Consider the following 21760-nt stretch of genomic DNA (forward strand, 5'->3'; position numbering starts at 1 on the left):
ACCTTGAACACAATCAGTATGATGATTGATAATCATAGTTTTACATTATTTTCTGCTCCTAAACCATGGTCTCTCAATTGAGAGAAGATTTAACTTTATAAGGCAGAGTCCTCCTTCTTCAATAAACATAGATAAAAATTATCCTCATGTAATGAAGTAGGCCTTTCCATACTGCGTTTCTTTCCCAGACAGGCACCATGAAAGGTGCTTAAGGATGCAAAATAGCCACAGATCCATAGTTCAGGTTGAAAGTCACAAACAGTACTCTTTTTAAGAAACCTCAAACAATGGAATGAAAGATTTTATAACCTGAAGGTAAGCAGCCATTTCCAAATGTCCTTCAACCTTTGAAATATATAATGTCTTAAGTTTTACCATATGGGGATGTGTAATTATCGTGCAGTTTATCATATTAAAAGTGAATCAAAGAACTAGAGACTGAGTCACTCTTTGTATGAATCCTCACCTACAGTTACAGTCTTAGAGTAAGAGCTTCAGGATACACATTGCATTTGTGTGGTTCCATCAAATATGTAGACTTTAATGCCTACAAAGCTGTGAGGCCTGAATAAAGCCTCTGCCACACACAGTACATTTATGTGATTTCTCATTATTATGGACTCTTGGATGTCTATTAATACTTGAACTCATGAGGAGTTCACCACAGTCATTGCATTTTCTTTTTCCTTTATGATGGAGTTTCGCTCTTTTTGCCCAGGATGGAGTGCAATGGCACAATCTTGGTTGACTGCAACCTCCACCTCCTGGGTTCAAGTGATTCTCCTGCCTCAGCCTCCTATATAGCTGGGATTACAGGCATGTGCCACCAGGCCTAGCTAATTTTGCACTTTTAGCAGAAATGGGGTTTCACCCTGTTGGTCAGGCTGGTCTTGAACTCGTGACCTCAGGTGATCCACTTGCCTTGGACTCCCAAAGTGTTGGGATTACAGGCGTGAGCCACCGCGTCCAGCCAGTCATTGCATTTTCAAGGAATCTCTCAGGAATAAATTCTCTGATGTTGTCAAAGGAATGAATTCTAACTGCAAAAGTTACCACCTTCATTTGTAAGGTTTCTCCCCACTATGAATCCTGTGATGACTTGCAAGGTTTGAACTCTGACTTTAGAACTTTCCACACGTTATATTTGTAAGGTTTTCCACCAGTATGGATTGTCTGATGGGTAGTTAGGCTTGAACAGATACTAAAGGGTTTCCCACACTCATATGGTTTCTCTCCGGTATGAACTCTCTGATGCCTTTCAAGTTTTGAAGTTTGACTAAAGGCTTTGCCACACTCACTACACTTGTAAGGTTTATCTCCAGTATGAATTCCTCGATGTCTTGCAAGGTGCGAATTCTGAGTGAAGACCTTCCCACACTCATTGCATTTGTAAGGTTTTTTTCCACTATGGATTGCCTGATGGGTAGTTAGGCTTGAACGGACACTAAAGGCTTTCCCACACTGATTACACTCATATGGTTTCTCTCCAGTATGAACTCTCTGATGCCTTGCAAGCTTTGATGTTTGACTAAAGGCTCTGCCACATTCACTACACTTGTAAGGTTTATCTCCAGTATGAACTCTCCGATGTCTTGCAAGGTGTGAATTCTGAGTGAAGACCTTGCCACACTCATTACACTTGTAAGGTTTTTCGCCAGTATGGATGACCTGATGGGTAGTTAGGTTTGAATGTTCACTAAAGGCTTTGCCATACTCATTATACTTGTAAGGTTTCTCTCCAGTATGAATTCGCTGATGCCTTGAAAGGTATGAATTATGCCTAAAGACCTTGCCACATACATTACATTTATAAGGTTTCTCTCCAGTATGAATTCCCCGATGTCTTGCAAGGTGTGAATTCTGAGTGAAGACCTTGCCACACTCATTACATTTGTAAGGTTTTTCTCCAGTATGGATGACCTGATGGGTAGTTAGGCTTGAATACACAGTGAATGCTTTGCCACACTCATTACACATATAAGGTTTCACTCCAGTATGAATTCTTTGATGATTTGCAAGGTGTGAATTTTGAGTGAAGACCTTGCCACATTCATTACATTTGTAAGGTTTTTCTCCAGTATGGATGACCTGATGGGTGGTTAGGTTCGAATGTGCTCTAAAGGCTTTGCCACACTCATTACACTTGTAAGGTTTCTCTCCAGTATGAATTAGCTGATGCCTTGCAAGGTGTGAATTACGCCTAAAGACCTTGCCGCATTCGTGACATTTGTAAGGCTTTTCTCCGGTGTGAATTACCAGATGAATAGCTAGGCTTGAACGAACACCAAAGGCTTTGCCACACTCATTACACTTGTAGGGTTTCTCTCCAGTGTGAATTCTCCAGTGATTTGTAAGGTGTGAATTTTGAGTGAAGACCTTGCCACATTCATTACATTTGTAAGGTTTTTCTCCACTGTGGGTTGCCTGATGGATAGCTAGGCTTGAACGAGCTCTAAAGGCTTTCCCACACTCATTACACTTATAAGGTTTTTCTCCAGTATGAATTCCTCGATGTCTTGCAAGGTGTGAATTCTGAGTGAAGACCTTGCCACATTCGTTACATTTATAAGGTTTCTCTCCAGTGTGAATTTTCCGATGTTGTGAGAGTTGTGAATTTCGACTAAAGACCTTACCACACTCATTACATTTGTAACGTTTTTCGCCAGTATGGATTACCTGATGGGTAGTTAGGTTTGAACGTGTTCTAAAGGCTTTGCCACACTCATAACATTTGTAAGGTTTCTCTTTAGTATGACTTCTTTGATGACTCACAAGGTGTGAATTATGAGGAAAGACTATGCCACATCCACTAGATTTGTAAGGGCTTCTCCAATTATTTGCTTTTTGCCCCTGTGTGAGTAATAAAGAAGAGATAAAATCTTTGAGATACTTGTTAGAAATGTGCGTTTTGACATTATAAGGCATTTGTTGAAGTGATGAAACTGAGGAACTATTGTTGAAAGACTTCTCAACCTGATTACATTCATAAATTTTCCCTTCATATTCAAAAAGCTGCAGTTCAGGCAGATGTGACTGAAGGCTTAATCCAAGCTGATTTTTAATAAGCTTGTTTTTTGCATCTCTTTTATCATGTTCCTCTCTTCCATGAGTGAGATTGCCTTCTTGGGTCATAAGCACTCCTTTGTAATTTCCTTCAGCATCTCTGCATTGATACTCAAGGTCATGCGTATTTTTCTGGACTTCCCTGAAGGAACAGCCTTCAATGTCATGGCTTTCCTGTCTTTCCAACATCACTGTTTGGAATATTTCTCCTTTATTACTCTTCCCTTTGTGTGGTAAATCTTTCATTAAAAATTCAGAAGAGAGAGCTACAAGATATAAAGATCCGTAGGTTTCCAATTAATTGTAGTATGTAAACAAGTATTTTACACTGAAAAACAATATTACACCAAAAGCAATTCTTATACTGAAAAGATTTATGAAACTTCAGAACAATAATATTCAATTTTTAGGAACACAAAAAAGAAAGAGGATTGTTTAATAAAGAAAAGTTGATTCCATGTAATTCAAGTTAATAGCATGGAAGCCTAGTTCCCAACCTACAAGACTGTAGCCAGCAAAGCAATCGTTCAGTAATAAAGGAGAGACAGTCTTCCCCAGACAAACAAAGCTAAGGGAATTTACCATGATCAGACCTGTTTTACAAGAAATGATAAAGGGAGTTCTTCAAATCCAAAGAAAATGACACAATGTAACTGTTACACTAATATTAATATCATAATCATGGTGTGCAAACCATTTATATATTTACTAAGAGGGCCAAAAGATAAAACTATTAAAAATAAGCACAACAATTTGTTAAGAGATAGGCAGTACACAACATAAATTGTGACATAAAAAATTCAAAATGCAGGGTGAGAAGGGAATGAATACACACAGAGGTTTTAGTTTCTTTTTTCTGCAATCAAAGGTAAGTTGATATTGATTTGAGATAAACTGTTAAAAGCTATAGGGTGTTTTTGTAAGTCTTATTTTATGGTCACCACAAAGTAAAAGCCTGTAATAGACATATTAATAATAAAGAGCAATGAATTAAAACATACTGTCATTTTGTTACTTCTTTTCTAATTGTTTTCTAACTCCTCTCTGGCTTTCTTTCTTACTGTCTTCCTTTGTGCTTAAGTGATTTTCTCTGGTAGTATAAGTCCTTACCTATCAATAATAACATTAAATATAAATGGACTAAATTCTCCAATTACAAGAGAGAGGCCTGCTGAATGGATTATAAAACACAGCTAACTATATGTTGCCTACAACAAACAAACTCACTTCACCTATAAGGATATATGTAGACAAAAAGTGAGGAGATGGAAAAAGAAATAAAAAAAGAGCAGTAATTAGATAAAACAGACTTCAAGTCAATAAGTGTAAAAAGAGACAAGGTCAGTATATAACGAGAAAAGGATCAACTTAGCAAAAGGATATAACAAATACATACACACCCTAATATGTAAACCTAATGTTAATAAATCTAAAGGCAGAGATAGGAAGCAATACAATAATATTAGAGGACTTCAAAACACAATTTTTGTTAATGAATAGATCATCCAGGCAGAAAACCAATTAAAAAAAATTAGAGTTAAAGTATACTGCAGACTAAATGAACTTAAAAAAGACTTTTTTTTTTTTTTCCTATTTTAAACAGATGGGATCTCCCTGTGTTGCCCAGGCTGTTGTGCAGTGCTTATTCACAGGTGAGTTAACAGTGCACTGCAGCCTTGAATTTCTGGCCCTAAGCATTCCTCTCTCCTCAGCCTCCCAAGTAGCTAAAATTACAGGCATGTTCCATGCCCTAACAGACACTTACAGACCATTTTATCCAACTGTTGCAAAATACATATTCTTCTCATCAGCACGTGGATTATGCTTCAGGACAGATTATATATTAAAACACCAAACAAGTCTCAATAAATTCAAAAAAGTCAAAATTGTATCTAGTATCTTTTCTGACCAGAGTAAAATAACACTAGAAACCAACAAGAAGAGCCTCAGAAGATACACAAATATAGCTGGGCACAGTGGCTCACGCCTGTAATCCCAACATTTTGGGAGGCCAAAGTGGGCAGATTACCTGGGGTCAGGAGTTAGAGACCAGCCTGGCCAACATGGTGAAACCCTGTTTCTACTAAAAATACAAAAATTAGCCAGGAGTGGTGGCACATGCCTATAATCCCAGCTACTTGGGAGGCTGAGGCAGAAGAATTGCTTGATCCCAGGAGGTGGAGGTTGCAGTGAGCCAAGATTGTGCCACACACTCCAGCCTGGGTGACACAGCAAGACTCTGTCTAGAAAAAAAAAAAGAAGATACACAAACACATGGAAATTAGATGACATATTCCTGAACAGCCATTGAGTTAATGAAGAAATTAAGAAGGAAATATAAACATTTCTTTCCCTTTTTTTTTTTTTTTTTTTGAGATAAGGTCTTGCTCTGTCACCTACCCTGGAGTGCAGCTCAAGTGATCCACCCACCTCAGTCCCCCAAGTAGCAAAGTCCACAGGCACACGCCACCATGCCCAGCTAATTTTTGTATATTTTACAAAGACGGAGTTTGGCTATGTTGCTCAGGCTGGTCTCAAACTCCTGAGCTCAAGCAATCTGCCCGCCTCAGCCTCCTAAAGTGCTGCGATTACAGGCATGAGCCACCACCATGCCTGGCTAAAAATTTCCTGAAACAAATTAAAATGCAAAATAGCACAATCTATAGGATACAGAAAAAGCAGCAAAAAGAGGAAAGTTTGTAGCAATAAACACCTATATCAAAAAAATAGTAAGTCAACAAATAAAGTACCTAATGATACACCTCAACTAGAAAAGCAAGAACAAATCAAACCCAAAAGTAGTAGAGGGAAAGGAATAATAAAGATCACAACAGAACTAAACAAAATAAAGACTAAAAACACAATATCTAAGATCAATAAAATGAAAAGTAGGATTAAAAAAAATTTTTTTTTGAGATGGAGTTTCGCTCTTATTGCCCGGGCTGGAATGCAGTGGCGCGATACTGGCGATACCACAACCTCTGCCTACCGAGTTCAAAAGATTCTCCTGCCTCAGACTCCTGAGTAGCTGGGATTACACGCATGTGTCACCACACCCAGCTAATTTTGTATTTTTAGTAGAGATGGGGTTTCTCCAGGTTGGTCAGGCTGGTCTCAAACTCCCGACCTCAGGTGATCCACCCGCCTTGGCTTCCCAAAGTACTGGGATTACAGCTGTGAGCCACCACACCCGGCCTAAAAATATTTTTTTTAAGAGATGGGGTCTACCTCTCTCACAAAGGCTGGAGTACAGTGGCCCAATCATAGCTCACTGCAGCCTTGAACTCCTGGGTTTAAGTGATCCTCCTGCCTCAGCCTCCCAAGTAGCTGGGACTACAGGCATACACTACCATGATTGGCTAATTTTCATTTTATTTTTAGAGATGGGGTCTCTTACTATGTTGCCCAGGCTGTTTTGAACTCCCTGCCTCAAGCAATTCTCCTTCCTCAGTCTCCCAAGTTCCTGGGATTATAGGCGTGAGGCACCATGCCTAACTTGAAAAGTAGGTTTTTTTAAAAAGATAAGCAAAATCAACAAACTTTTAGCTAAATTGAAATAAAAGGTCAGGAGGAGGTACACCCAAATTAATAAAATCAGAGACAAAACAGAAAACATTAGAACTGATACACAACGGACCATTAGAGACAATTATGAACAACTACATATAAACAAATTTTAAAACCTAGAAGAAAGGGATGCGTTTCTGGACACATACAACCTATCAAGATTGAACCATGAAGAAATAGAAAACCTGAAGACACCAATAACAAAATTGAAGCTGAAAAAAAAAAAAAAAAATTCATGTAGAAGAAAAGCCCAGGATTGAATGAATTCACTGCTGAATTCTACCAAACACTTGAAGAATAGTTAATACTGGTTACGCATGTTGGCTCATGCCTATAATCCCAACAGTTTGGGAGGCTAAGATGGGAGGATTGCTTGATGCCAGAAGTTTGAGACCAGCCTGGGCAACACATCAAGACCTCAGCTCTACTAGAAAATAAAAAACGATTCGGCCAGGCACGGTGGCTCATGCCTGTAATCCCAGCACTTTGGGAGGTCAAGGCAGGAGGATCACCTGAGGTCAGGAGTTCAAGACCAGCTTGGCCAACATGGTGAAACCCCGTCTTTACTAAAAATACAAAAATCAGCCAAGTGTGGTGGCAGACACCTGTAATCCCAGCTACTTGGGAGGCTGAGGCAGGAGAATCGTTTGAACCTGGGAGGCAGAGGTTGCAGTAAGCCGAGATCACATCACTGCATTCCAGCCTGGGCAAGAGAACGAGACTCCATCTCAAAAACAAACTAACAAACAAACAAAAAACCCCACAATTAGTTGGGCATGGTAGTGTGCACCTGTAACGCCAGCTACTGGGGAGGATGTGGAGGGAGGGTCAGTTGAGCCCAGGAGTTTCAGTTTGCAGTAAGCTATGATTGTGCCACTGCACTCCAGTCTGGGTGAGAGAGAGAGAGAGAGAGACTATCTCAAAATAATAATAATAATAATAATAATAAAGAAAGAAAGAAAGAAAAGAAAAAATAAAGAATACTAATTCTACTCAAACTATTTCAAAAACTGAAGGGAGCACATATTTCCAAACTCATTTTACGAGGCCAGCATTACCCTGATACCAAAATACAGACAAGGACACAACAACAAAAAGAAAACTATAGGCCAATACCCCTGATGAATATACATGCAAAAATCCTTGACAAAATAGAATTAGCAAATAGAATTCAACAACACATTAAAAAGACATTCACCATGATCAAGTAGGATTTATTCCAGGAATGCAAGGATAGTTTAACACACACAAATCAATTAATGTGATTCATCACATCAACAGAATCAAGGACAAGAAGCATATTATCATTTCAATAGATGCTGGAAAATGACTCAATAAAATCAATATCTCTCCATAATAAAAAGTCTCAACAACTTGTGTACAGAAAAAACATACCTAAGCATGATAAAAGCCATATATGACAAATCCAGAGGGAACATAGTAAACAGGAAAAAATTGAAAGCCTTTCTGCTAAGATCTGAAAGACAAGGATGTCCACTTTCACGACATCTATTCAACATAGCACTGATGTTCTAGCCAAAGCAATTAGGCAAGAGAAAGAAATAAAAAACATACAAATTGAAAAGGAAGAAGTCAAAACATACTTCTTTGCAGATGACATGATTTTATATTTAGAAAAACCTAACAACTCCACTAAAACACTCTTAAAATTTAGCAAACTATATAGAATTTGGATCTATATGTCTGAGAACTGGGCATCAGATAGAATCAACTACAGAAGGAAACACCAAAGGACATCAAACAACCTTTTTGTAACAGCCCTCCCTGTGCCACATAGAGTCAAGGAACAAGAGTTCTCAGAAGCTAGATAACATTGTCATCCATCATGATAAAGACTTTGCCTTTGTCTGTTTGAGCTGCAGCACCATTGGAAGGTGAAAGGATATAGTACAAGTCTAAAGGACAGACAAAAGGGGGCAAATAAAGATTTCTGTTCAGAGGTCACAGGATTCAAATTTCTGTTCTCCCATAGAACTCTCAAATTTGCATAGAGTTTCCTAAACACTATTTAATAAGCGGCATTTTCTCTACCCATCCGAACTCTTACCTGTAATTACGGCTTTGATCCATTCCCATCCATCTGGGTTTCTTGCTATCTGTACTTGGCTCTCCACAGTGAAAGGCTCCTTCCCTTGCTCCAACATAGAGATAATACTGAGGTCAAAACAAGAGATTCCTGCTTATGAAAAGAAAGGAAAACAATGGGCTGTAGAGTCCCAGTCCTATGTTTCCAGAGTCCCAGTCCTATGTTTACATGAGGAGGGAGGACTTTACAGCTGTATCTGAAAAAACACTTCAAAAATTCATCCACTAAATGCTTCCTTATAAATTGTTAGGAAACACTATAATATGCAAATATATAGCTCTCATCCCAAAACCACTAAATCAAAGCATGGGGATAGAAAACAGGGAATTGGATATTTTAAAAGTCCTGAAACCCTCCAGTGATATCGGGAAGAGGACAATTAAAATCCAGTTTCCACATTATGGAGACTTTCATTTTTGAGTCAACACAGCTTCAGTTTCAGCCAAGCAATGCAGGAGCTCCCAAGAGACCCACATGGAAAATGAAAAGATACACAGGGGAAGATCCTGACTTCTGGAAGAAAGTCATCCTCACCCAGGGAGGCCAGGTTCCTATAATTCTCCAACATCACATCCCTGTACAAAGTCCTCTGAGCGGGGTCCAGGCATGTCCACTCCTCCTGAGAGAATTCTATAGCCACATCCCTGAATGTCACCTGTCCCTAAAATGAAAAACACATTCACCAAGGGGATATGAAGAAAGTTCCAAACTTCACATAAAATGAGAAGGGAAAATAGATGAAACTGAAGTGAGTGGGACAACATCGAAGTTGTGATATAATAAAATATACATATGGTCTTCATCCCCCTTTCCTGACATACATCTCACTTGGAATCTCTGGAGTGATAAGTGCCTTTGTAAGCTAATAAGATGACTGGTGGCTGGAGGCCCCAAGATAGTTTCAGAATGGGGGGTGGTTACCAGAAAGACCAAGGCAGGATTAGAAAGTTGGGACTTCGAGCCCCATCCCCCAACTTCCCCTGAGGGGATGGGGGCTGAAGGCTCAGTTGATCACCAATAGCCAAAGATGTAAGCAATCATGCCCACGTAATGAAGCCCCCATAATAACCCAAAAGGACAGGGCCTGAACAAGTTTCAGGATAGGGAAACACATGGAGGCTCTGAGAATGCCCCCCAGACCCCCAACAAAGACAGCACTCAGCCTCCCAAGTAGTTGGGATTACAGGAAAGCACCACCATGCCATGCTCCTTTTCCCGTACCTTACCCAATAGACTGCTTACATCTGGCTGTTCATCTGTATATTCTGTAATATCCCATATAATAAATGGGTCAATATAAATAAAGTGTTCCCCTGATTTCTGTGAGCCATTCTAGCAAATCATTCAAACCTGAGGAGAGGGTCATGGGAATTCATGATATATAAGCCAGTCAGTGAGAAGCAAAAGGCCACTTGTATTTGCAGCTGGTATGGAAGTGGGTACACTCTTGTGGGACTGAGCCCTCAACCTGTGGGATCTGATGCTATGTCCAGGTAGATAGTGTCAGAATTGAACTGAATAGGAGGTCACTCAGCTGGTGTCCAGTGCAGAATTGCTCGCTTGGTGTGTGTATGGGAAAACCCAGGACATCTGGGATCGTGTTCTCTGTTGTGAGAGTACAGTAGGAGAAACTGGGTTTGTTTTCACCACATTCTCACACACACAGGTATTTTTGGGCAGAATGTTTTCTTAATTCTGTCTTCCTATACTTTTCTATAAGAGGTTAGGATAGTCTTTAAATCAGTGTTGATTTCTCAGTTTGGTAGACAATACAAAAACTATACAAATATACAAATAAAAAACCAACACCGGGTTATCTTTATTGAAGTGTTATATATTATGTCTGACACACCGAGTGATATTCAGTATCCAGATGATCTACAGCGTGAGTGATGTCTTACGAGATGAAAATGTGTACAGTGAATTTAAATAAAGACAGGTTAGAATCTAAAAACTGTGATGATCATCGCAATGACAGATGTTTCTGAGCACTTCCCAAGTGCAAGGCATTATTCTACTTATTTATTTATTTACTTACTTATTTTTTTGAGACAGAGTCGCTCTATCGCCCAGGCTGGAGTGCAGTGGCATGATCTTGGCTCACTGCAACCTCCACCTCCTGGGTTCAAGCAATTCTCCTGCCTCAGCCTCCCAAATAGCTGGAATTACAGGCACCCACCACCATGCTTGGCTAATTTTTGTACTTTTAGTAGAGACGGGGTTTTACCATGTTGACCAGGCTGGTCTCAAACTCCTGACCTCAGATGATCTGCCCGCCTTGGCCTCCTAAAGTGCTGGGATTATAGGCGCAAGTCACCGTGCTTGGTCTGGCATTATTCTAAATAAATGTCTTGCATGTACTAGCTTGTATATGAATATGATAGCCCATGAGAGAAAGATCTGTTCCCATCTTACTAACAGATAAATATATAACAGATACTCTAAGAAACTTGCGTCAAGTCAAAGAGCTAAAATGTCAGAGCAAGCACCTAAATCCAGGTGTCTGGGAATAAGAATTAAACCTAAAGAATCAAATAGTTGGCCAGGCCCGTTGGCTCATGCCTGTAATCCCAGCACTTTGGGAGACCGAGGCAGGCGGATCATGAGGTCAGGAGATCAAGACCATCCTGGCTAATACGTTGAAACCCCATCTCTACTAAAAAAATACAAAAAATTTGCTGGGTGTGGTTGCAGGCATGTGTAGTCCCAGCTACTCGGGAGGCTGAGGCAGGAGAATGGCATGAACCCGGAAGGCAGAGTTTGCAGTGAGCCAAGATTGCGCCACTGCACTCCAGCCTGGGTGAAAGAGCGAGACTCTGTCTCAAAAAAAAAAAAAAAGAATCAAATAGTTAAGTAAAAGAACATGAAAAGTACCTAAATGAGCAAAGTTGAAACAAGTTCATGAATAACAATATGGAACTTCATAAAAGGTAACTGCATATATACACATTTATTTATGCCCATAATATGTTACTATTCTTACTATTAAATCATTAATGTGATAGTTGAGACAAATTTAAGGGCACAGAAAATATTTAAGATACAATTTGAATTGCTAAAAAGCACAAAACTTATTTGAAATCACGATGTGTAGGCTAGGTGCGGTGGCTTACACCTATAATCCCAGCACTTTGGGAGGCTGAGTCAGATGGATCACCTGAGGTCAGGAGTTCGAGACCAGCCTGACCAACATGGTGAAACCCTGTCTCTACTAAAAATACAAAAATTAGCTGGTGTGATGGCGGATGCCTATAATTCCAGCTACTCGGGAGGCTGAGGCAGGAGAATCGCTTGTACCTGGGAGACAGAGGTTGCAGTGAGCTGAGATCGCACCACTACACTCCAGCCTGGGTGACAGAGTAAGACTCTGTCTCAAAAAAAAAAAAAAAAAAAAGAAATCATGACGTGTGCTTAATAAAAAAACATGCACTCACATCACATATACACAGTTTAGTAATAACAACAGTGAAAGTTAAAACATCCACTCTCTCCTCATTCAGAGAAGGCTCCAAAAAAGATGGAGAATGAGCTATCAATCTTTCCTAACATGAAAACACGTAAATTTTCAAAATCTGCAGGCTAAAATGTCACAACAAAACATTCACTGAAGGGCCGGGCATGGTGGCTCATGCCGGTAATCCCAGCATTTTGGGAGACCAAGTGGGCTGATCCCTTCAGGTCAAAAGTTTGGACCAGCCTGGTCAACATGGTGAAACCTTGTCTCTACGAAAAATATAAAAACTAGCTGGGCATGGTGGCATGCAACTGTAGTCCCAGCCACTCTAGAGGCTGAGGCAAAAGACTTGCTTGAGTCCAGGAGGCAGGGGTTGCAGTGAGCCGAGATTGCACCACTCCAGCCTGGGTGACAGAGTGAGATTCTGTCTCAAAACAAACAAACAAACAAACAAAACCCAAAAAACATTCACCGAAAAATTTTGTTTTTTTTTTTTTTTTTGAGACGGAGTCTCACTCTGTCGCCCAGGCTGGAGTGCAGTGGCGCGATCTCGGATCACTGCAAGCTCCGCCTCCCGGGTTCACGCCATTCTCCTGCCTCAGCCTCCTGAGTAGCTGGGACTACAGGCGCCCGCCACCGCGCCCGGCTAATTTTTTGTATTTTTTTTAATAGAGACGGAGTTTCACCGTGGTCTCGATCTCCTGACCTTGTGATCCACCCGCCTCGGCCTCCCAAAGTGCTGAGATTACAGGCGTGAGCCACCGCGCCCGGCCAAAAATTTTGTTCTTAATGTTATAACAATCTATAAACACATCTCTATAGGACTTGAGCTGTCTCTTGACACAAAACTGACAACACTGTTTCCCCACTGAGACAAGAGGGAGGGTAGAAGACCGGACAGGAAAGGTGATGCTTTACGTCTTAGGACATAAGCTGCAAGTTTCTTTGGAGTTATACTGTAAAACAGATAAATACAACATATAATGTTTAAAATAAGAGAAACAGGGCCGGGCGCGGTGGCTCACGCCTGTAATCCCAGCACTTTGGGAGGCCGAGGCGGGCGGATCACAAGGTCAGGAGATCGAGACCACGGTGAAACCCCGTCTCTACTAAAAATACAAAAAATTAGCCGGGCGCGGTGGCGGGCGCCTGTAGTCCCAGCTACTCAGGAGGCTGAGGCAGGAGAATGGCGTAAACCCAGGAGGCGGAGCTTGCAGTGAGCCGAGATCGCGCCACTACACTCCAGCCTGGGCGACAGAGCGAGACTCCGTCTCAAAAAAAAAACAAACAAACAAAAGAGAAACAGGGCCGGGTGTGGGGGCTCACGTCTGTAATCCCAGCACTTTGGGAGGCCAAGGTGGGTGAATCAGTTGAGCTCAGGAGTCCGAGACCAGCTTGGGTAACATGGTAAAACCCTGTCTCTACAGAAAATACAAAAATTAGCCAGGCATGATGATGTGTGCCTGTAGTTCAGCTACTTGGGAGTCTGAGGCAGCAGGATTGATTGAGCCCAGGAGGTAGAGGTTGCAGTGAGTCGAGATCATGTCACTGCACTTCAGCCTGGGTGCCACAGTGAGACTCTCTCAAAATAAATAAATACAATAAATAGAGTATTTAATAATTGGTAAAAACAGGCCAGGCACGGTGGCTCACACCTGTAATCCTAGCACTTTGGGAGGCCAAGGCAGGTGGATCATGAGGTCAGGAGATCGAGACCATCCTGGTTAACACAGTGAAACCCCGTCTCTACTAAAAATACAAAAAATTAGCCAGGCGTGGTGGCGGGCGCCTGTAGTCCCAGCTACTTGGGAGGCTGAGACAGGAGAATGGCGGGAACCTGGGAGGCGAAGCTTGCAGTGAGCTGAAATCACGCCACTGCACTCCAGCCTGGGTGACAGAGCAAGACTCCGTCTCAAAAAAAAAAATTGGTAAAACAAGAACATGGTTCTATCCTCTCTAATGTGAAAGAAGTTCTGCTCCTATAACTGAACAAAATAATAACCATTCTCACCTAGCACCCGCTACACAATGGTCCCTGCAGAAACACCAGTCTCCATTATATGGGTTTTCTGAGAATAGTTCAATGATTCTCCTGCATTTTCCATTTAGGTTGATTTCATGTATTAAAATAGATGATGGGATGAAAGAATCTTCTGTCACTGATGTCTGTCAGGCTAAAATTCCCATTCCATTCCCAGTCATTAATAAGAGTTTGAGGTTGGAAATGCAGTGACTCACTTGGTCAGCTTCAAATGTAATATAAATGAACCAGAAAAATTTCCCCTTATTAGCCTTATTTTACAGAATTTAGCAGGTATTTGTGCACATTAGCACATGACTCCCACATGCAGCTTCTCTACTCCTGGTCCACAGACAGCTGACAGAGCATCCAGATGTGGCCCCTGAACAGTCCCTGCTGCCCAACAGCACTGACACCACGGGACCCTCACCCCGTCTCCATCCATGTCTGGTGTGAGCCCTTCCCAGGCCCATGCCCAGTGCCGCCTCTTCCCAAGTTCATGTCACTGGGTCACAGGAGATAGAATCTAAGCAAGATGAGAGACTGAGGGAAGGCACGGGTGAGTGTGAGCAAACCTGTCAGGCAGGACGCTTCAGACTCAGAAGATTCCCAACTTCAAAGAATGACATTTCAGCAAGAAATAAGAGACAGAACAATCCACTGATAATATTATTTTACCTGGGTGAGAGCCATGCCCGACTTCTCTTTCCTTCCTCTTCCTCCTCTTCCAGCGTTCCTCCTTAGGTAACAGGAAAGTGCCTTTAGAAGTCAATATTGAATATCCAAAATGTGCTGTTTATTGCTCAGAATCAACACATCCTCTTCCTATGGCACAATCACACACACACAGGGAAGACCTCACCCTGTGGAAAGATGGTCTCAGCTGCCCACTGCACCAGGGCGATGCAGGGACAAGAAGCTCCTACGGGAAGACCAGTAAGTGAGTTTCTGACCCCCTTCTTCAGAATCGGCTCTCCTGCTGGAGAAGCCCACACACACGCTGCAGCAATTGGGAGGTGGGCTGGACTGAGCTCTCCCATTCAGGGCACACACCCAACCCTGACCAAACCCCATGCAGAGAACAGCTTCCCTCACCTCTCTGGCCTCAGAAACGAAAGGTAGAGGCTGAACGTGGTGGCTCACACTACAATCCTAGCACTTTGGGAGGCTGAGGCAGAAAGATCAATTGAGGCCAGGAGTTTTTTTTTTTTTTTTTTTTTTTGAGACGGAGTCTCGCTCTGTCACCCAGGCTGGAGTGCGGTGGCCGGATCTCAGCTCACTGCAAGCTCCGCCTCCCGGGTCCACGCCATTCTCCTGCCTCAGCCTCCCGAGTAGCTGGGACTACAGGCGCCCGCCACCTCGCCCGGCTAGTTTTTTGTATTTTTTAGTAGAGACGGGGTTTCACCGTGTTAGCCAGGATGGTCTCGATCTCCTGACCTCGTGATCCGCCCGTCTCGGCCTCCCAAAGTGCTGGGATTACAGGCTTGAGCCACCGCGCCCGGCCAAGGCCAGGAGTTTAAGACCAGCCTAAATAACATAGTGAGACACCATTTCTCTTAAAAAATAAATAAATAAATAAATAAATTTAGCCAGGCACAGTGGCTAACGTCTGTAATCTCAGCACTTTGGGAGGCCTAGACACAGGATCCAGAGTTCACGGGAGAGTCCCGCAGGTGACACGAAACTGTGCAGGTGGGGTTCAAAGCCATGAGCTGAGTTGATAAGGAAAGGCAATGAGTGTGGACAGAGAAAAAAAGTGGCTGAAGGACTAAGCCCATATTCAGAGAACAGAAAGTTCTGGACACACAAGAGGAAAGCACAATGTGATCAGGGAGGCAATAAGAAAATTACAACAAATAGTTGGGTGTAGTGGCTCACGCCTGTAATCTCAGCACTTTGGGAGGCCAAGGCGGGCGGATCACGAGGTCAGGAGATCGAGACCATCCTGGCTAACACGGTGAAACCCCGTCTCTACTAAAAATACGAAAAATTATCCAGGCGAGGTGGCGGGCGCCTGTAATCCCAGCTACTCGGGAGGCCGAGGCAGGAGAATGGCGTGAACCTGGGAGGTGGAGCTTGCAGTGAGCCGAGATTGCCCCACTGCACTCCAGCCTGGTTGACAGAGCAAGACTCCGTCTCAAAAAAAAAAAAAAAAAAAAGAAAATTACAACAAACAGATGTGTAAAGCTCAACGGGATGTTCTAAAAGCCAAGAAAATAGAAGAGAAAGTGTTCAACTGTGCCACATGCTACTGACAGGAATGGAAAGATGACAGGACATTAAACATTGAATTTCAAATGGAGCTGTCAGTGGTAAATGAAAAAGAACGTCAGTGGTATATGAAAAATAATGTTGGGTATGCGAGCTTGATTTAAGCAACAGTTCAAGCAAGAACTGAAGGCAAGAATTAAACACAAAGTAAAAAAAAAAAAAATTGTAGTGTATTGTGTACTTAAATGGAGCATAGAAGAGGGGTACTTACTACAGAGTGAAATGTAGTTTAGAGTTTTTTATCTTTATTTTTTGAGATGAAGTCTCACTCTTTTCACCCAGGCTGGAGTACAATGGTACGATCCCAGCTCACTGTAACTTCCGCCTCCCAGGTTCAAGTGATTCTCCTGCCTCAGCCTCCCAAGTAGCTAGGATCACAGGCACATGCCACCATGCCTGGCTAACTTTTGTATTTTTAGTAGAGATGGTGTTTCACCATGTTGGGCAGGCTGGTCTCGAACTCCTGACCTCAAGTGATCCACCTGCCTCAGCCTCTCAAAGTGCTGGGATTACAGGCGTGAGTCGCCGTACCTGGCCAATTTAGAGTATTTTTTGTTTTAAAGATGGAGTATAGAAGAAAAAAAGACTTTATTCTGTGTGCGTCTTTTTTTTTTTTTTGAGACAGGGTCTCACTCTGTTGCCCAGGCTAGAGTGTGATGGCATGAACATGGCTTACTGTAGCCTCAAGCTCTTGGGCTCAAGCGATTCTCTCAACTCAGCCTTGCAAGTAGCTGGGACCACAGGTGCAAGCCACGATGTCCAGCTTATTTTTTTCTATTTTTCGTAGACAAGGAGTCTTGCTATGTTGCCCAGGCTTGTCTTGAACTCCCGGACTCAAGCAATCCTCCCACCCTGGCCTCTGAAAGTGTTGGTACTACAGGTGTGAGCCACTGTGCCCAGCCCTGTGTACGTGAATTAATGGAGAATACCACCCCCTGGGTACAGGGATGAATTCCCTTGAGGTTAAAATTTTGAAAGCTTTACGGATTGAGAAGAAAAACAAAGTTAAAATTGATGGCATGCATATTGTCCTGAGACTGTGAGTGAGGCTGGCATGTGGTGCACAATTGCAGGCTCAGTAGCAGCCAGAAGTAGGAACAGGCCATTCCCAGTCACTACTGAGTGGGTGGGCCACTTGGAGGTCTTTTCCTTTAGTCTCTGAGATAGGAAAATACCCAACTCTACATTCTGCTCTCATATTAAACACAGAATACTTCACCTCTAGTCACTAAAATGTGTGTGTGGCTTTTCCCACAATGACCAGAGGACTCCCAGGGGACTCCCAGCTCGGGGCATGAGGCGGGGGTCCTACAATTTCACTCAACTCTGACATTATCTACAAGAAGACAGCATAGGCCGGGTGCGGTGGCTCATGCCTATAGTCCCAGCACTTTGGAAGGCCAAGGCAGGTGGATCACTTGAGGTCAGGAGTTCGAGACCAGCATGGCCAATATGGCAAAACCTCGTCTCTACTAAAATACAAAAATTAGCTGGGTGTGGTGGCGCACACCTGTAATCCCAGCTACCTGGGAGGCTGAGGCAGGCAGGAGAATCGCTTGAACTCGGGAGGCAGAGGTTGCCTTGAGCCAAGATTGTGCCATTGCACTCCAGCCTGGGTGAGAGTGAGGCTCTGTTTCAGAAAGAAAACAAAAAAAAAATGGCTGCATGATGAGGTGCTACAGGTTCAGAGCTCAGTCTAAAACTGTCCCTTACTTCAGACACAGTATGCAAGTGGTAACTGTCACTTACACTTTTGAGTAACCTGATAAATACTGTGGTTCTCTTAACCCCTCCTCTGCTTTCACTTTCTAGGACAGCTCTTCCTTCTGACTGTTCATCTGTATCCTCTGTAATATCCTTTACAACAAATGTGTAAACTAAGTGAAGTGTTCCCCTGAGTTCTTTGAGCTGCCCTTACAAACTAATAGAACCTGAGGTGGTTGGGAGGGGGATGTCAAGGGAATCCCCAATGTATAACTGGTCACTCAGAAGTTCAGGTACCAGCGTGAGACTTGCAACTGGCACCTGATTCAGGGGCAGTTTCGTGGAACTGAGCCTCACTCAGTAGGATCTGATGCTAACTCCAGGTACAGAGTTTCAGGTACAGAAACCTGTCTCCAGGTACAGAGTTGAACTATAGGACACTCAGTGTCTGATAAAGATTGGTTGTTGGTGGGAGAAATCCGCACACATTTTCCTGAGTGGAGGTGAGACATTGTGTAGAATGTGCACTGTTGTATTGAGTGCAACAGGAAGGAAAACCAAAGGAAAAATACTTTTTCCTCTTAGTTCATACACTCGTCCACACCCTACCTTATTCCAGGAAAACGGAAGTGAGTGGACTCAAAACTAAATGAGCGAAGTCACTGTACTCTGGTTTGAATAGTGATTGCAAATGAAGCTATGCACTAATACTAATCATTGTCAAATGCATGTCTTACACATTTTACGTAAAGGAGTTTCTTCAATTCTCATTTGCAGCTGCATAATTTGAGTAAACATATTTTAAATGTGTTGCAGTATTATATACCAAGAAACCAGTGTCACAACGTAACCATCACATTTCATCAACGCACCACTCACCTGGCCCCAGGGTCTCTCTCTTGCTTCCATACTGTTTCCCTCCCTCATTCTCTACATAGGTCTCACTCTCACATTAGCTTATTTTTTATTTTCTGTGTTTTTCCCCTGGTTCTTTGCGTGTCGTTTTGAGCCCCTCCCATCTCCTGCTGTTTCTCCCCTTCTTCCTCCTCTTGTACCTGTTCTGTCCCATTCTGGGGCCTTGTTTCAACTCTGATTCCTATTTCTCCCCAATTTTTTCATTGTCCCCAAGTCCATATATTTCTGCCCCTTTCTTCTCCCGTCTCTGCTCTCTCTGTTAAATCTCCTCTTCCCTGCTACACCTCTGCCTTACTCTCTGGCACCCCCAGATCCCAGGCCTCCGCCTACTGTGGTTCTCCCTCTGCTCTCCTAGTCACTGGCGGGCCCCTCTTGCTGTCCCAGCACCACGCTGCTCTGTCTGCCCTGGCTCCAGTTTCCTCCTCCTCTCCCGGACTGTCTTGTCTGAGGAGCCTCCCACTTTCTGCCCCTCTCCCTACCTTGCTGTCCTTCATCTCTCTGGACATCGAGCTTTTCTCTACATTTCTCCAATTGCTTTTCTCCTGCCTTCTCAGTTCCTTCTTTCACTCTTACTATCTCTGCAAATCCCTCATCCATCCTCTACTTTGCCATTTGTTTACGGGTTCCCCTCATTCTTTCCTCTCAGTTTTTCTACTTCTCTGTCTCTGTCCCTCTCTCTATCTCCTAATCCCCTTGGCCCACACATTCACAGGAGGGTTTGGAGTAAGACGCCTGCATCTTGGAGGAGCGCATTTTCCAGGGGCTGGAGCTGGGCAGGCAAGAACACCGGGTGTCACAGGGCAGGCCCCGGGCACCTCCCCAACGCGGGCGCAGGGGAAGCGGTGACTGCGAAGGCGAGGCCTGGGGAGCAGCAGGGCCCGGCACGAGGAGGAGGGAGGTGGGGGGCGACGGTGCCTTAGGGAGAGGGGTGGCGTCTACAGGATCCCAGGACCAGGCAGAGGACGCGGCCTTCCCCGGACTGGGGCTGCGGCGCTGCGCTGCAGGGTCCGACGAGGACGAGGCTGGGAGGTGCCCACGGCGAGAATCCACCTCGCGGGTGAGGACTTTAAAAAACCCGGGGCGGGAGGAGGGGTCAGGAAAGGGTTTTAAGCGGGAGGAAGACGCGAAAGGCCGGGGACAGGGAGCAGCCTCAGAGCGACTTCAACCCAAAGGGAAGCGACTCCGAACCCACACCTGGGGTGGAGGGGCGCGGTGCGGGGATATTAAGGTCTGTAGCGAGCCCGGGAACTGGCTGCGGAAACAGGGCAGGGCGATTCGCAAGTTTAATCCATACTGAGGGACACTCACGCTCGGCGGCGTCACCTCCACCCAGCGCGATCCGCTTCCGGAACTGCAGAAAACTGCGCGTGCGCGGAAAAGAGCCCGGGCACTCTGGGGGCGGGGCCTGGGCGAGAGGCGGGGTCTGCGGACGAAACGCTGGGGCGGAGCCGGGGCGGGGTCTGCGCTTCTCTCTGCAGCCCTCGCCCGCAGTCTGATTTTTCCCGGTTTGGAAATGGTGGAGTGTTCACCGTGTCCCGGGCAACAGCGTTCCAATTTGAAGCAGTTTTAAGGTGAAAGAATACACTTATGTGAACCCCTTATGATAGAAACCAAAATGATTTCCTCTTACCAAGTTGAAAACGGTTTATGTTAAAATTGTTTGCTGGCGGGTTGGACCCAATTATGCTAGGGAGTCTCCTGCAGCTCAGAAACGGGGATCTGGGATTCGGGGATCTCGGTCTAGGAACTGGGATCTTAGTGGAGGATTCACGAGGCACAGCGATTGGATCCAGGAATTCCTGCAATTAAAATGCATTTAATTTAACTGAAATGTCCTGAAATTATCTCTGAGGATGATGCAAAGTAGAATGGGAAATGCAGCGTCTAAAATCCGTCCTATCTGGACGGATATGCAATTTAATGCAGTAGCCCATCAGAACCTCCTTTGCATTTCAAATCCCCATTCTCCCCAGTGGAAGAGTCAAGCCTGTGCTCAATTCATGGGAAAGTTAAGGCCCCCGATAAGTTAGATCACCAAGGGCTGCTTTATTGTTCTTTAAAATATATATTTTTATAAAGATGGGGGTCTCAGCCCAGGCTGGTCTCCAACTCTTGGCCTCAAGCAATTCTCCTGCCTGGGCCTCCAAAAGTGCTGGGATTACAGGAGTGAACCACTGTGCCCAGTCAACTGCTCATTTAAACCATGCAAATTTTTTTTAAAAATAGAGATAAACTGCATTATTTTTGCTTATATTCGTTATTACGTTCCACGCTTGAAATTAACCACAAACAACTTTGACATAATCTTTCTTTGCATCAAAATATGCTTAAGTCAATAATTTCTAAGTATGTAATTTCAAAGTCACTTTATGGGCGTTTAGAAGGTAACTAGACACAGTACTTTTTATTTTAAAATTGTAGTCTATATTGGGGCTATTTTTTGTTTTCTGTTTCTTAATGTTCTATTAGATGTGGATAACAGAGTGTGGAAAATAGTCACCACGTGACAATTGGGTTTATTTTCAACTAAAGAATAATTTTCCAGTATTTCTAACGTATCATCCCGGTAGAACTAAAGACTTACAGGGACACCGTGTTTTCATGTTTATAGAGAACCTAGTTTATACCGGCTATTGTCTTATGTACATTTTCATGTCAC

The 21760-nt window shown here is 43.4% G+C and overlaps 1 protein-coding gene across 5 annotated transcripts; it reads right to left on the reverse strand.

The window, feature by feature from the left end:
* Window positions 1-267: 267 nt before the first annotated feature.
* LOC102124297 (uncharacterized) lies at window positions 268-20454 on the reverse strand. Of its 5 annotated transcripts, none has more exons than XM_045378511.3 (5): window positions 20410-20454; window positions 14890-14950; window positions 9272-9398; window positions 8699-8805; window positions 268-3329 (listed from the first exon to the last, which is right to left on the reverse strand). In XM_045378511.3, exons 4-5 carry the CDS (start codon window positions 8793-8795, stop codon window positions 1081-1083), a joined length of 2346 nt encoding a protein of 781 aa, XP_045234446.2. In that variant the 5' UTR covers window positions 8796-8805; window positions 9272-9398; window positions 14890-14950; window positions 20410-20454; the 3' UTR covers window positions 268-1080. The 5 variants fall into 5 exon arrangements, with proteins under 5 accessions (XP_045234446.2, XP_015297444.3, XP_015297443.3 ...); XM_015441958.4 differs by having other exon boundaries at window positions 8699-8827; XM_015441957.4 differs by having other exon boundaries at window positions 8699-8830.
* Window positions 20455-21760: the final 1306 nt, after the last annotated feature.

The sequence above is a fragment of the Macaca fascicularis genome, chromosome 19 (genome assembly GCF_037993035.2).
Source record: "Macaca fascicularis isolate 582-1 chromosome 19, T2T-MFA8v1.1".
NCBI lineage: Eukaryota > Metazoa > Chordata > Mammalia > Primates > Cercopithecidae > Macaca > Macaca fascicularis.

Coding starts and splice junctions, on each gene's coding strand:
- LOC102124297 (XM_015441957.4), bottom strand. Junction 8,831..9,271: donor TAGGAACCTGGCCTCCCTGG/GTGAGGATGACT, acceptor TCTTTTCATAAG/CAGGAATCTCTTGTTTTGAC. Junction 3,330..8,698: donor GATCAAAGCCGTAATTACAG/GTAAGAGTTCGG, acceptor TATATCTTGTAG/CTCTCTCTTCTGAATTTTTA.